At 36.5% G+C, this 11,299-nt stretch overlaps 3 protein-coding genes across 5 annotated transcripts; 1 reads left to right on the forward strand and 2 right to left on the reverse strand.

Moving 5' to 3' along the window:
- Window positions 1–39: 39 nt before the first annotated feature.
- On the reverse strand, window positions 40–1,107 carry LOC131689322 (UPF0598 protein CG30010). The gene is made up of 3 exons (XM_058974325.1): window positions 792–1,107; window positions 404–611; window positions 40–338 (listed from the first exon to the last, which is right to left on the reverse strand). The coding sequence occupies exons 1-3, from the start codon at window positions 915–917 to the stop codon at window positions 40–42; spliced, it is 633 nt and encodes a 210-aa protein (XP_058830308.1). The 5' UTR covers window positions 918–1,107.
- A 226-nt stretch (window positions 1,108–1,333) lies between these two features.
- LOC131689323 (protein TEX261) lies at window positions 1,334–2,685 on the forward strand. The gene is made up of 4 exons (XM_058974326.1): window positions 1,334–1,665; window positions 1,751–2,052; window positions 2,252–2,363; window positions 2,422–2,685. The coding sequence occupies exons 1-4, from the start codon at window positions 1,596–1,598 to the stop codon at window positions 2,535–2,537; spliced, it is 600 nt and encodes a 199-aa protein (XP_058830309.1). The 5' UTR covers window positions 1,334–1,595; the 3' UTR covers window positions 2,538–2,685.
- LOC131689320 (ribose-5-phosphate isomerase) lies at window positions 2,604–4,378 on the reverse strand. Of its 3 annotated transcripts, XM_058974324.1 has the most exons (4): window positions 3,806–4,377; window positions 3,666–3,719; window positions 3,142–3,598; window positions 2,604–3,082 (listed from the first exon to the last, which is right to left on the reverse strand). In XM_058974324.1, exons 3-4 carry the CDS (start codon window positions 3,580–3,582, stop codon window positions 2,693–2,695), a joined length of 831 nt encoding a protein of 276 aa, XP_058830307.1. In that variant the 5' UTR covers window positions 3,583–3,598; window positions 3,666–3,719; window positions 3,806–4,377; the 3' UTR covers window positions 2,604–2,692. The 3 variants fall into 3 exon arrangements, with proteins under 3 accessions (XP_058830307.1, XP_058830306.1, XP_058830305.1); XM_058974323.1 differs by having other exon boundaries at window positions 3,708–4,378; XM_058974322.1 differs by having other exon boundaries at window positions 3,666–4,377.
- Between the last annotated feature and the right edge of the window lie 6,921 nt (window positions 4,379–11,299).

Below are 11,299 nucleotides of genomic sequence, written 5' to 3' on the forward strand. Positions count from 1 at the left end.
ACTTTTTTGCTAGCTAAAAACTAATTTAGTTGACCAAAGTTATTCCATTGTATCTATTCTCCCACTGATGTAAGTGTTTTTCCACCACTCCCTATCCAGTTCGTAAGTTGCTTGTTTCCACGAAAAGTGCGTCGGTGGATTATTTTCCCCTTCAAGAAAACTAAGGTGCTTACTCAATTCAATGGCTAGCTTGGATCGAATCAAGCCAATCGATCCATACCGCTCTGGTGCTGGATGGTAGACTCGGCCGCTGAGGGGAAACATGCATATCCGACTGGGCTCCCAGGGTACAGCAAGAAGGTCGCCGGCATGTGCATAGGACAGCTGATCGATACCATCTACAAACAAATTAAGGCTTCATAACAACGGTGTCTGTTTTAAAAGTGAGGTTTTTGTAACTCACTTGAATCCTGAAATACGTGAGTAAACACGACCGGAACATCGTCACAGCGAATGTAGTTGCGCTCACGGCCACATGGTGACAGGAAAGGAAAACTTTCTCGATACCGCTCGCCATCGTTCAACCGGATTCGTTTGAAGAAAAATTCGAGAAACTTTTTCTCCTTAAAGCATGACGTAAAATTTTTGATGCGAGCATCATCTAGAAACAGCTAAAATGAAACCACATTACATTACTGCGATACCATTGATAAAAGAAAGATTAAATTGGTAAAGCATAGTTTGTTCTCTGAAAGCCAAAAACATCAGTTACTTAAAGGTTGTGAGGCTATGTAGACTCCTACAGAATTTCTTGTTGTGAACCAATGCTTACTTACTGAACGAGATCTTACCATTCCTTCATGATCGATGTAATAAAAGTATTCACGAATACTCGGAGCTGGTGATTGTCCCTGAACGTAGCTCGAAGTAGAACATCTCCTAATAGATGCAATTGAAATTAATGTGTTCTTTAACATAATTTTACTGTTCCATGCACTTTATTTTTATTTGCTCTGTCATCCGACGTCTAAGACCGGCTTTGATCCATCTTGACTGCCATGCACTTTGTTTCAGTTTTATTAAAATAAAATTAGTTGCTGATAACAAAAATCAAAACAAACGTTATGTATTGCAATATTATTGTATGCCAGTTGCCACATAAACATGTTGGCGTTTGAACTTTGGGTCGTTCACGTATGCCAAGTGGATCAGCGCAGTTTATGCGGTTTATGCTGAAATATGTTTCCAAAGGGGTTATATGACATTTCTCGCTGTCATTTCTTGTTTTTTCTTATGGCGATTTCGCTTGAACCTGAAACTGAGTCAGGTTCTAACCCCAACTGCTGTCAGTTCATACGTTTTGACAGCAGTTGGGGTTAGGAACTGACTCAGTTTCGCTTCAAACGAAAACCACATTAGACGGATTAATTTGCGCTTGTCGCTATTTTTTGCCTCAACATAGTATAGATTTTGTTCCACATCGCATTTTGTCATCAAAAAATCTGATAACTAATTGAACATTGTTTTTCCGTGAAAATGGAGCTTTAGCATCCGTAATTGGCGTTGTCGTACTTTAGTCGCGACAGATAAACCGGTTGGTTGCTAAGAGCAAGGTGGACCAAAAGTACGGATTGCAACAGTCTTAGCAAGCAAAAATGACTTTTCTAAGTCTTCTCAGCTATGCGTCGCTTCTGGTGCAGATCTGCTTTGTGACGGTGTCGATTGGTTTGTTCTGATCTTGGTTATTGAAAGACTAGCTTTCCTTTAAAATCTGCCATTATATTCTCCCGCTTTTCTTTTTCAATTACAGCTGCCGGACTCTATTATTTAGCAGAATTAGTGGAAGAGTACACCGTCACAGCAAAAAGGATAATCACATGGATGGTGATCGCATCAGTTTTGCTCTATGTGATATTTATCTTTACTGAGCAGTTCTCCTGGACAATGCTTCTATGTGGCATGGGAGCACAAGCATTACATGTGGTCATCTTGAAAAATTTCCCCTATGTAAAATTCTTGTCGCTGAGCTTTTTGGGTGCTGTGATATTGTTATTGGTTAATCACTACTTGGCGTTTATCTATTTCCAACAACAACATCATCCTTTCACGGAGGTAACCGTAGATCGCAACTATCAGCACTATTATATATTACGATAGATTGCTTTTTCGAACGAATGTGTTTTGCATTCTCAATTACGATAGTCAAATCAAATGGGAATTCAATTGAATCGAACCATGTTCGTTCAAAAAACCAATCCGTCGTAATGCTGTATAAGATCATCGTTCTGAAACTATTCCTTATAATTTTCAGGTGATGGCATATTTCACACTTTGCTTATGGTTAGTGCCATTTGCCCTTTTCGTTTCATTATCTGCCAATGACAACGTTTTACCCACGAGCAACGAAAGAACACCTTTGCTAAGTATAACCAAATTTAAAATTCAAATAAGAGCGAGAAACATAACTATTTTGAATCGCAGGTGACAATGACATCGTGACGAATTATTTTTCCAGCAAAAAGAAACTGGGACTTCTATCGCTTTTCAACTACGCCAAGGAATCGCTTTTACCAGAGCGTAACAAAAAATCATTTTAAATCCTGTATACCACATCAGCTAGCCATACAGTTAGTATACATCCTCCCCATTGACAACGGTTGTTTGGTTTTTGTTATTTATTTATTAAAAGCGAATAACGTTAATATGGACTTATTAGAAATAAACATCATTTAAGAAAAATCCGTACCAGCATTCAAGCGCTTCTTTCGACGACAGATCCATCTGCTAAACCAAAGTATGCCTTCGTTGCCATTTTGACAAACAATCCAGTCTCCACAACGCCAGGAATCAGTATTATGTCATGGTTTACGCTGTCCCAATCAAAGTCCTTATCAACAGGGAAATGCCAATCCAGAATAAAATTTCCATTATCCGTCACCACCGGGCCAGCTTTTGCTACAGCCATACGAAGCACCAGTTTTCCGCCATATTTGGACAAAATTTTCTCCTTAATTGGAACATACGCCATTGGGACTACCTCGATTGGTATCCCTTTTTTGTACTGTTCGCCTAGTTTTACGGAATTTTTAGTGTAATCAGCTATTACAATCATCTGACTGGCGCAAGAGGCTACTATTTTTTCCTGTATTAAAAGTAAATGCAATTAAAACAATACCATACTGTGTTACCTCCTATAATTACCTGCAGAAGACAACCGCCGCCTCCCTTAATTAACACCATATCCGCGTCAACCTCATCTGCACCATCAATAACACAATCGATTTTCGGATTCTGCTCTAAATCGCCCAGCACTAGTCCACTGGAGATGATCAACTGGCGCGACTGGAAGCTCGTAGGAACGCAGATCACGCTTAATCCCTTAGTATTGACTAGTTCGGCCAGGCGCTGAACCGCATATACAACCGTTGATCCACTACCGACACCGACGACTGTGCTGTCCTTCACGTACTCATCGACCGCCTTGAAAGCAGCTATCTTTTTTGAATGTTCAAGGTTCATTTTGGCTAGTGGCGCCAATATTGAGAATCGCTGACGGGTTAAGTTTCCGGTGAGAACACGTCCAAAGAGTATGAGCTTTACGTAACTTGTAACTAATCTCGTATGGAATGGGAGTAAGGACATGGAACGGCACCTTTCACTTCGATATAAAACGAATATCTCGTTATTAAACAAAATTCAAACTTCGCTTAAATGCAGCTTTGTACCTAGGTATATTATATATCGCGTGCGCGTGTTTTGGTGTTTACCTTTTTACGTTTCTTATCACCAGCAAACCATGAAGTGTATTGTAAATACATGCAGAACAAATAATTAAATTCCTACATTGGATTTATTTATAACCCACATTAGTCAGGATGCTACTCTGTTTTATTGCAAGATATTTTATAACCATGATTTTATTGATTACTCGATCTATTACACTGTTACAATTACTTTATATAATCAATGAATTATGAATTATACATTATATTACAGTCGTGATTTTTTTTTCTTTATTGTGTCACTTGCGGACGGCTAAACCGCTCACGGTCCATCTCGCCACCGGTTGTCTTGTTCGTGGGTTTGGATTGCTGGGTGTTACGTGGTCGTTTCGACGTTATATTTCAATTTTGGTTTTTTGATGAATGCTACAATTTGTTTCAATTCCGCCTCGTTGTTTTCTTTTAGGATTCTCGTTAGTGGTTTGTAGTATTCCAGTACGGGGTGTTCAGACCTCTCGTTATTGTATTTGGTACAGTAGTAGGGTAGGTGTTGCAGATCTTCTTTTTCGTCACATAGGTCACAATTGTCGTTTGTTTCCCATCCCCACTGGTGCCATCTGTCCTTAGTGTTGGTGTGGCCTTTGCGGATGCACAGTCGTGATTCGCGGTTGGACACGTTTTAACTGGACCGCTTTTTAGTTGGACCTCCGCTAGTTTGACCATTGTCCAACCTAAAAGCAGAGATGCCAGGTACTTTTTTCAAATGTCTGCAATAATAATTTTAAAAGTCTCGACTCACATATGATTACGGCCTAAAAGCCAACTGTCAAAATCCACTTTGAATGGAAATTCCGGACAAACCGTTACTAGCCCGGATAGAATTTTACAATAGCATTTACCCTACAAACAATCATAAAACAATAAATATTATAGTTATTACTGTTTCAACATTGTTCGATGCCAAGTTCTCACAGTAGATTTCCCAAAAATTTCATGTAACAATAAATTCCTCTGTTCAGCAAAAAACTGATACAGTGCATTCACATTAAATTTTACTGTTTTCGAGAAAAAAATGTATGGGGAAAAATTGATTTTTTAAATGTTAAGATACATAACCACCCCCCTTTTTCACTGTAAAAGTCTATTTTACATTGAAATTTACTGTAAAAACGTTAAAGTTTATTGTTTTTGTATTGTAGCATAACAATGAAACTTACTGAAAATTATTGTAAAATTACTGTACTGTCACAGTGAAAATCGTGGTTTTGTTACTGTACATTTCTATTCGGGAGCCGAACACAGTTCACAACAGTTTATGAAAGAGAAAACTTTTCTCTTTCGTTTACTAACAATATCTGTAATTGGCGTGTAATGGTTTGTCCGGAATTTCCATTCAAAGTGGATTTTGACAGTTGGCTTTTAGGCCGTAATCATATGTTTGTCGAGAAGTCTTAGAAGAACAAAAAAATCGACACAGATCTTTCATTAGGGCCTAAGTCGCAATGTACTCAAATGGAGAAAAATCAGTTTCAATATTCGGCGAAGGTTTTCTAAATGTAGTTTTTATTGTAGGTATAAATTACTTTATGACCGTGTTTTTCCGGAAGCATTTTTCGTTAAACCTTATGACAATATAACAAAGAATTTAATTCCTATGTGCTTTTAGTGGGTAGAAACTAAAAAAATGCTTACGCCCAATTTGCATCCCAGTCGTGATTTCGCCCTTCAGCAACCACCATTTGCGGAAGGGCTAAACCGTGTACATAATTTTCAGAAGGGCGCGGTAAATGGGCTAAACTGACTCTGTCTTGCTGGGTAGGGCTGGGTAAATGGGCGAGCTTGACAGTATACCTTTTAATAGGGCTCAGCAAATGGGCGCATAGAAACCCAATGTAAAAGAAAGGGCGCGTGAATCTTTTCTTCAAATTTCATGAAAATATCGAAATATTCGAATGTTTATGTGCAACAACTATCGAGTAGACATGATCATAGTAGATATTGCTTATCATTTATATAACAGAATCGCCGTTTATTCTTTTATTTGTGAATAATAACCGTACGCCCGCTTCTGTCTAAAAATGTAAGTTTGGCCTTTATATTCCATATGAGAAGAAGGGCCTAAGTCGAAATCTCGAAGAAAATGCATGTTTCGCCGTTTTGTTTTCTTTAATTATACATCGAACCAAAAACCATTTTAACTAATTTTCACCTCAATCTTGTAGTATTTTTGTTGCATAATGTCGTAATAGCGAAAACGCAGTTTGTTTACATTTGCGATTTAAGCCCTAATGAAAAATCTATGTCGAAATGTCAGGAAAGCTAATGTAACCAAAATGCTTTATATTAAAAAATCTGTAAATATCTGCAACCAAACTAAAAAAACCTGCAAATAGCTGCAACCAAACTAAAAAATCTGCAAATATCTGCGTCATCGAAAAAATCTGCTGCTTAAATTAAAAATCTGCGAATTTGCAGAATTATCTGCAAATCTGGCACCTCTGCCTAAAAGCATCTGAATGTCAATATCTTATGTCAAATTTACTTTGACAATCAATCTGATAATTATTAGAGATGTGAATAAAGGCAATTACACTGCTAACGTCTCCTTTGGAGAGTTTTTGGCATATGTCAGTCGGTCTAACTAACGAATCAGATTCGTTGGTTGGACAGAGGTGTGGCCCAACCAGCGAATCACGACTGTATACACATGTTTTGGTCAATCTGTCAAGTTATTTATACGATAAATAAGTTAAAACAAACTTATTATTAGCATAAATAAAATAAGAGCAATGAAAATTTAATTTTTAATTGTAAAAATGGTCAAATTGGTCAAAATTTGTAAACAAGCTTTTGTTTTGCTGAATTCTCTTAAATATTGCTATACTTTCAACGCATAAAACATTTGAAATTGCTTATAGGAAAGGTGAAAATCGGGATCAATTTATATGTTCATGAAATTTCCCTCTGCAGCTGAATAAAAAGCGACCCATCTGTTTACAAAAATATCTATAGGGATATATTAGGGCTTTCAGTCGGTTCAACCAACGAATCAGATTCGTTGGTTGGACAGAGGTGTGGCCCAACCAGCGAATCACGACTGTATCAATGTCTGCCTCGCCCTTTCGTCAAGAAGAATTCAAACAATAGTTTTTTTTACTTTCTACCTCACCCATCCGTCAAGAAGTATTCATACATTGTTTTACTGGCCTCCCACTAAGCATTTTTTTTAAATTTCTACCTCGCTCTTCCGCTTCCGTCGAGGAGAAATCATACAGTCGTGATTCGCTGGTTGGGCCACACCTCTGTCCAACCAAGGAATCTGATTCGTTAGTTGGACCGACTGACAGATGCCAAAAACTCTCCAAAGGAGACGTTAGTAGTGTAATGTGGTGTAATTGCATCTATTCACAACTCTCGACAAACATATGATTACGGCCTAAAAGCCAACTGTCACAATCCACTTTGAATGGAAATTCCGGACAAACCGTTACACGCCAATCACAGATGTTGCTAGTAAACGAAAGTGAAAAGTTTTCTCTTTCATAAACTGTTGTGAACTGTGTTCGACTAGTAACGGTTTGTCTGGAATTTCCATTCAAAGTGGATTTTGACAGTTGGCTTTTAGGCCGTAATCATATGTTTGTCGAGAACTCTAATAATTGTCAGATTGATTGTCAAAGTAAATTTGACATAAGATTTTGACATTCAGATGCTTTTTAGTTGGACAATGGTCCAACTAGCGGAGGTCCAACTAAGAAGCGGTCCAGTTAAAAAGTGTCCAACCAGCAAATCACGACTGTAATTGCTTCACTGTTCTTCCGCCAGCAAACACATTTTTTACCTCGATATTCCGTCGAAAATTCATATACAGCCCTTACCTTATTCCACGGAAGACTTCGACTGAGTCGTATCTCTCGCTTTGTTTTTGACAACACTAATAAATGCGAAAGCGATGCAAAACTCAAAAGTACTTAAATTTAAGTTAAAAGAACTTTTCTGTGGGTTGTTCTATTTTTCCGTGTAGATCTGGCTTCACCTTTGACCTTTACTATTCGTCTCTCTTCTCATTCTCTCTGATTGGGAAAATGTTTCGTTGATGCCCTTCAGAAACAATCGTAAACAAAACTTGCGCGTTTCCAATTCAACTAATGTATTTGATTTGGAAACGTGACCTTAGAGGAAAGCAGGGTGACCAGACCTACCGATCATAATGTTCCATCAGATTCACAAAAGAAAAGATCAACCTATGCCGATGCTTATTCCTTCCGAAAACTACAAATTTTTACTGGCACAACCATAGCCTACACAATCATTTTTTTGTTAATTTGACAGGATTGGTCAAATATTACTATCGAAAACACAAGATTTGCGAAACTGCTTTTAAGTTCAACCTTTTCAGTACCGCAAATTGGAAAATCGCATTAAAGAGACATCAATAAAATACACGGGTACCAAAAAATACTAACAAATCGTTTCCTATTCTCGCTCATGTAGCGGAGAAGTGAATAAACCCATGAACTGCCAATTCAAGAAAAGCACAATAATATTATTGTGCTTTTCATGAATTGACAGTCCATGGATTTATCCACTTCTTCCTACACTCAAAAAAAAGTAAACGTTATGCCTATTGATTTTACACATAGATTTTTGCAATTAACGGAGGCATATAGACACTATTTGCTGGCACATAAACCTAATGTGTGTATTTACAAGAAATATTAATCTTACATTCACATTTCATAACTATTAGCCACATAAAACCCCATTCTATAACAATATGCACATATAACTTATGTGTATGCATACATAGTTTATACAGTTGACACATAGAAGGTATGTGTGCGCGTGATAACAATAGCATTTCTTCTTCATATGAATTTTAAGCGGTTTGAAGCAAATAGAATTAACGTTTGGATTTTTTTCAGTGTAGAAGCAGATCACTCTAGGAATGTATACAAATATAATTTGTTATATATAACAAATTTGCATCATCTTATAACTTTCTATAGAAAAAATGCATTTAATTTTCATTTTTGCATCAACTTTCGACTCGTCAACTTTGCACTCCCTCGCAGAAAAGAATACATAACAATCGTCCTACGCTGATCCACTTTGTTCGATGTTTTGTTGAATATAGGGCTGTTTTTTGCAGAGTTTTGACGTCTTACACGCTACGCAAAATACATTGCACGCAACGCAAAATGCATTACGAATTTCTATTTTGATGGAAAGAAATGAATTTAATTCCGCAGATTTTTAAAAATGCATCACAAGTGATCTGCTCCTAGGGCAGATCACTCTAAGAATGTATAACAAATTTGCATCAAATTGAAAAAAAAAATCATTTAATTTCCATTTAAATGCATTTAATTTCGCTGATTTTTAAAAATGCATCACAAGTGATCTGCCCCTAGACTTCTCCACTACTCGGATAGAATTTTACAATAGCATTTACCCTACAAACAATCATGAAACAATAAATATTATAGTTATTATATGTAACAATCAACTTTACTGTTCAGCAAAAAAATTATACAGTAAATTCACATTAAATTTTACTGTATTCAAGAAAAAATGTATGGAGAAAAATAATTTTTTTTTTAAAGTTAAGATACATAACCACCCCCCTTTTTTACTGAGAGTCGGTTTTACATTCGAATCTACTGTAGAAACTTTAAAGTTTCTTGTTTTTGTATTGCAGAATAACACTAGAATTTACTGTAAATTATTGTAAAATTACTGTACTGTCACAGTAAAAATCATGGTTTTGTTATTGTACATTTCTATTCGGGTACCTGAGCGAGAATATGAAACGATTTGTTAGTATTTGTTGGTACCCGTGTATTTTATTGATGTCCCTTTAATGCGATTTTCCAATTATATTGTTATAATATTGCGGTACTGAAAAGGTTGAAACTTAAAAGTAGTTTCGCAAATCTTGTGTTTTCGATAATTTCCAGTGTGACAATACCTACCTATACGCAGAATTTTATTTATGCATCGATAGAATACTTTTCTATCTGCCTCTTGTTTCTTCTGCTGTAAATTTTATGCATTGCACGTATTCGGGCTATTCACTCATTGAATGCTTACTATAAGCACTGAGAACTGACATACAAATAAAGTTTTCAACTTATAATTATACTTGTGTAAGAAATAAAACTGTCACTTTGAAATGAAAACAACCAGTAGCAACTTGCCACTAGCCGGCGCTTCGATCGGCCAACAATCGCTATACGGGACTTGTGTGCAAACTTTGATACAATGTTGACTCACGTATGCGAACCTGTATGCGATGGTAATTTTTCAACATATTTTAATTTAAATGTTTACACAGGTTTTCGGGAAAGTTTGTTTCAGCTTATATGTCTGTTTTCTGTGCTATAAGTATATGCTAGAAAATGCATAAAAATCACAGCAGAATAAATGAGACGGGAATAGAAAGTATGCTAACTATGCATATTTTTATTTCTCAGTGTAGACGACCTACCGATAAACGTCGTTGGATAAACTTTCAGTGAATCTAGCGATAAATTTTATAAAATCAACGCTTTTTCTTAAAAATGCGATACTAGCAGTAAAACCACAGAGAACAGACATCCATGATCGAACAAAGATATTTAAAAAACGTGTGTAAACATTTGAATTAATATACGATAAACAATAGCGCCGCCACACCAACCTATCCCAGCTATCCGTCAAATCCATTCTGAAACTGGTTTGAAATCCCGAATGGATTAAGTATGGAATATTGCTCACAGAAAACAACCGATTCCGACTCTATCGGTTGATGCATTTGAGCTGGAATTCATGCTGGAAGTCCGAACCGGTTCCGGACTAGTTTGACTGGGTAGAGGACTAACCGCTGCCAATTCTGTCGAACTCAGCCACAAAAAACATGAAGACAGTAGCGCACCTGGTTTGGATATCCCAACTACCTTCGAAACCGTTAGAGATTTTACACAAGTTGAATGCTAAAGATGGACGTCTGTTCTCTGTGGTAAAACCATTCAAAGAAAATCAACAGTGAATATTTCCAGACTTGGTTTTATTTCCTATTTAAAGAATTATTGTGTTTTTTACATCCTAGATTGCATGATTCAGTGATCGAAACTAAAACATCATAAAGTATTTGAAATTATTAAATTAAAATTTGTTTTTGCTATTTAAATCGACAAAATGATAGTATCGCCTCTTTTTAGCGGCCCTTACACGTTCAATATTTTTGTCAATAGGAGTATTGACGATATTGATTCAATACATCAATCCCATGTGAAATGTACATTGTCAAAACAACTTTTTTTCATTACACGTACAATACTTTAGTCAATACTGTCTAGTGTTGACAAAAATATTGAACGTGTAAAGCCCGCTTTTTTAGTGATTGTTTACTTTTTCGCCCACCTATCACCGTTGAAGTATCGCCTTTACGTTTTTTACATTAACTACCGTTTTACACCACCAATTTCGTCCGGGTTTTTTCAACAGCAATCATTGTTACTATTTAGAATCCAAATTTTTAGGTTAATTTGCTGCGTTTCGAAGCCCTCATTCGCATGTATTAAAAAAGCCGTATAGCAATGATTTTCTTAGGATTCATAACTCGTATCAAAATGATCTGGTTTTTGAAAGCTATT

The sequence above is a fragment of the Topomyia yanbarensis genome, chromosome 3 (assembly GCF_030247195.1).
Source record: "Topomyia yanbarensis strain Yona2022 chromosome 3, ASM3024719v1, whole genome shotgun sequence".
Classification (NCBI taxonomy): Eukaryota; Metazoa; Arthropoda; class Insecta; order Diptera; family Culicidae; genus Topomyia; species Topomyia yanbarensis.

Coding starts and splice junctions, on each gene's coding strand:
- LOC131689322 (XM_058974325.1), bottom strand. CDS start 917: ATGTTAAAGAACACATTAATTTCAATTGCATCTATTAGGAGATGTTCT. Junction 612..791: donor ACATCGATCATGAAGGAATG/GTAAGATCTCGT, acceptor GTTTCATTTTAG/CTGTTTCTAGATGATGCTCG. Junction 339..403: donor TCACGTATTTCAGGATTCAA/GTGAGTTACAAA, acceptor ATTTGTTTGTAG/ATGGTATCGATCAGCTGTCC.
- LOC131689320 (XM_058974323.1), bottom strand. CDS start 3,582: ATGTCCTTACTCCCATTCCATACGAGATTAGTTACAAGTTACGTAAAG. Junction 3,083..3,141: donor GCGGCGGTTGTCTTCTGCAG/GTAATTATAGGA, acceptor CTTTTAATACAG/GAAAAAATAGTAGCCTCTTG.
- LOC131689323 (XM_058974326.1), top strand. CDS start 1,596: ATGACTTTTCTAAGTCTTCTCAGCTATGCGTCGCTTCTGGTGCAGATC. Junction 1,666..1,750: donor CTTTGTGACGGTGTCGATTG/GTTTGTTCTGAT, acceptor TTTCAATTACAG/CTGCCGGACTCTATTATTTA. Junction 2,364..2,421: donor CGAAAGAACACCTTTGCTAA/GTATAACCAAAT, acceptor TTTGAATCGCAG/GTGACAATGACATCGTGACG.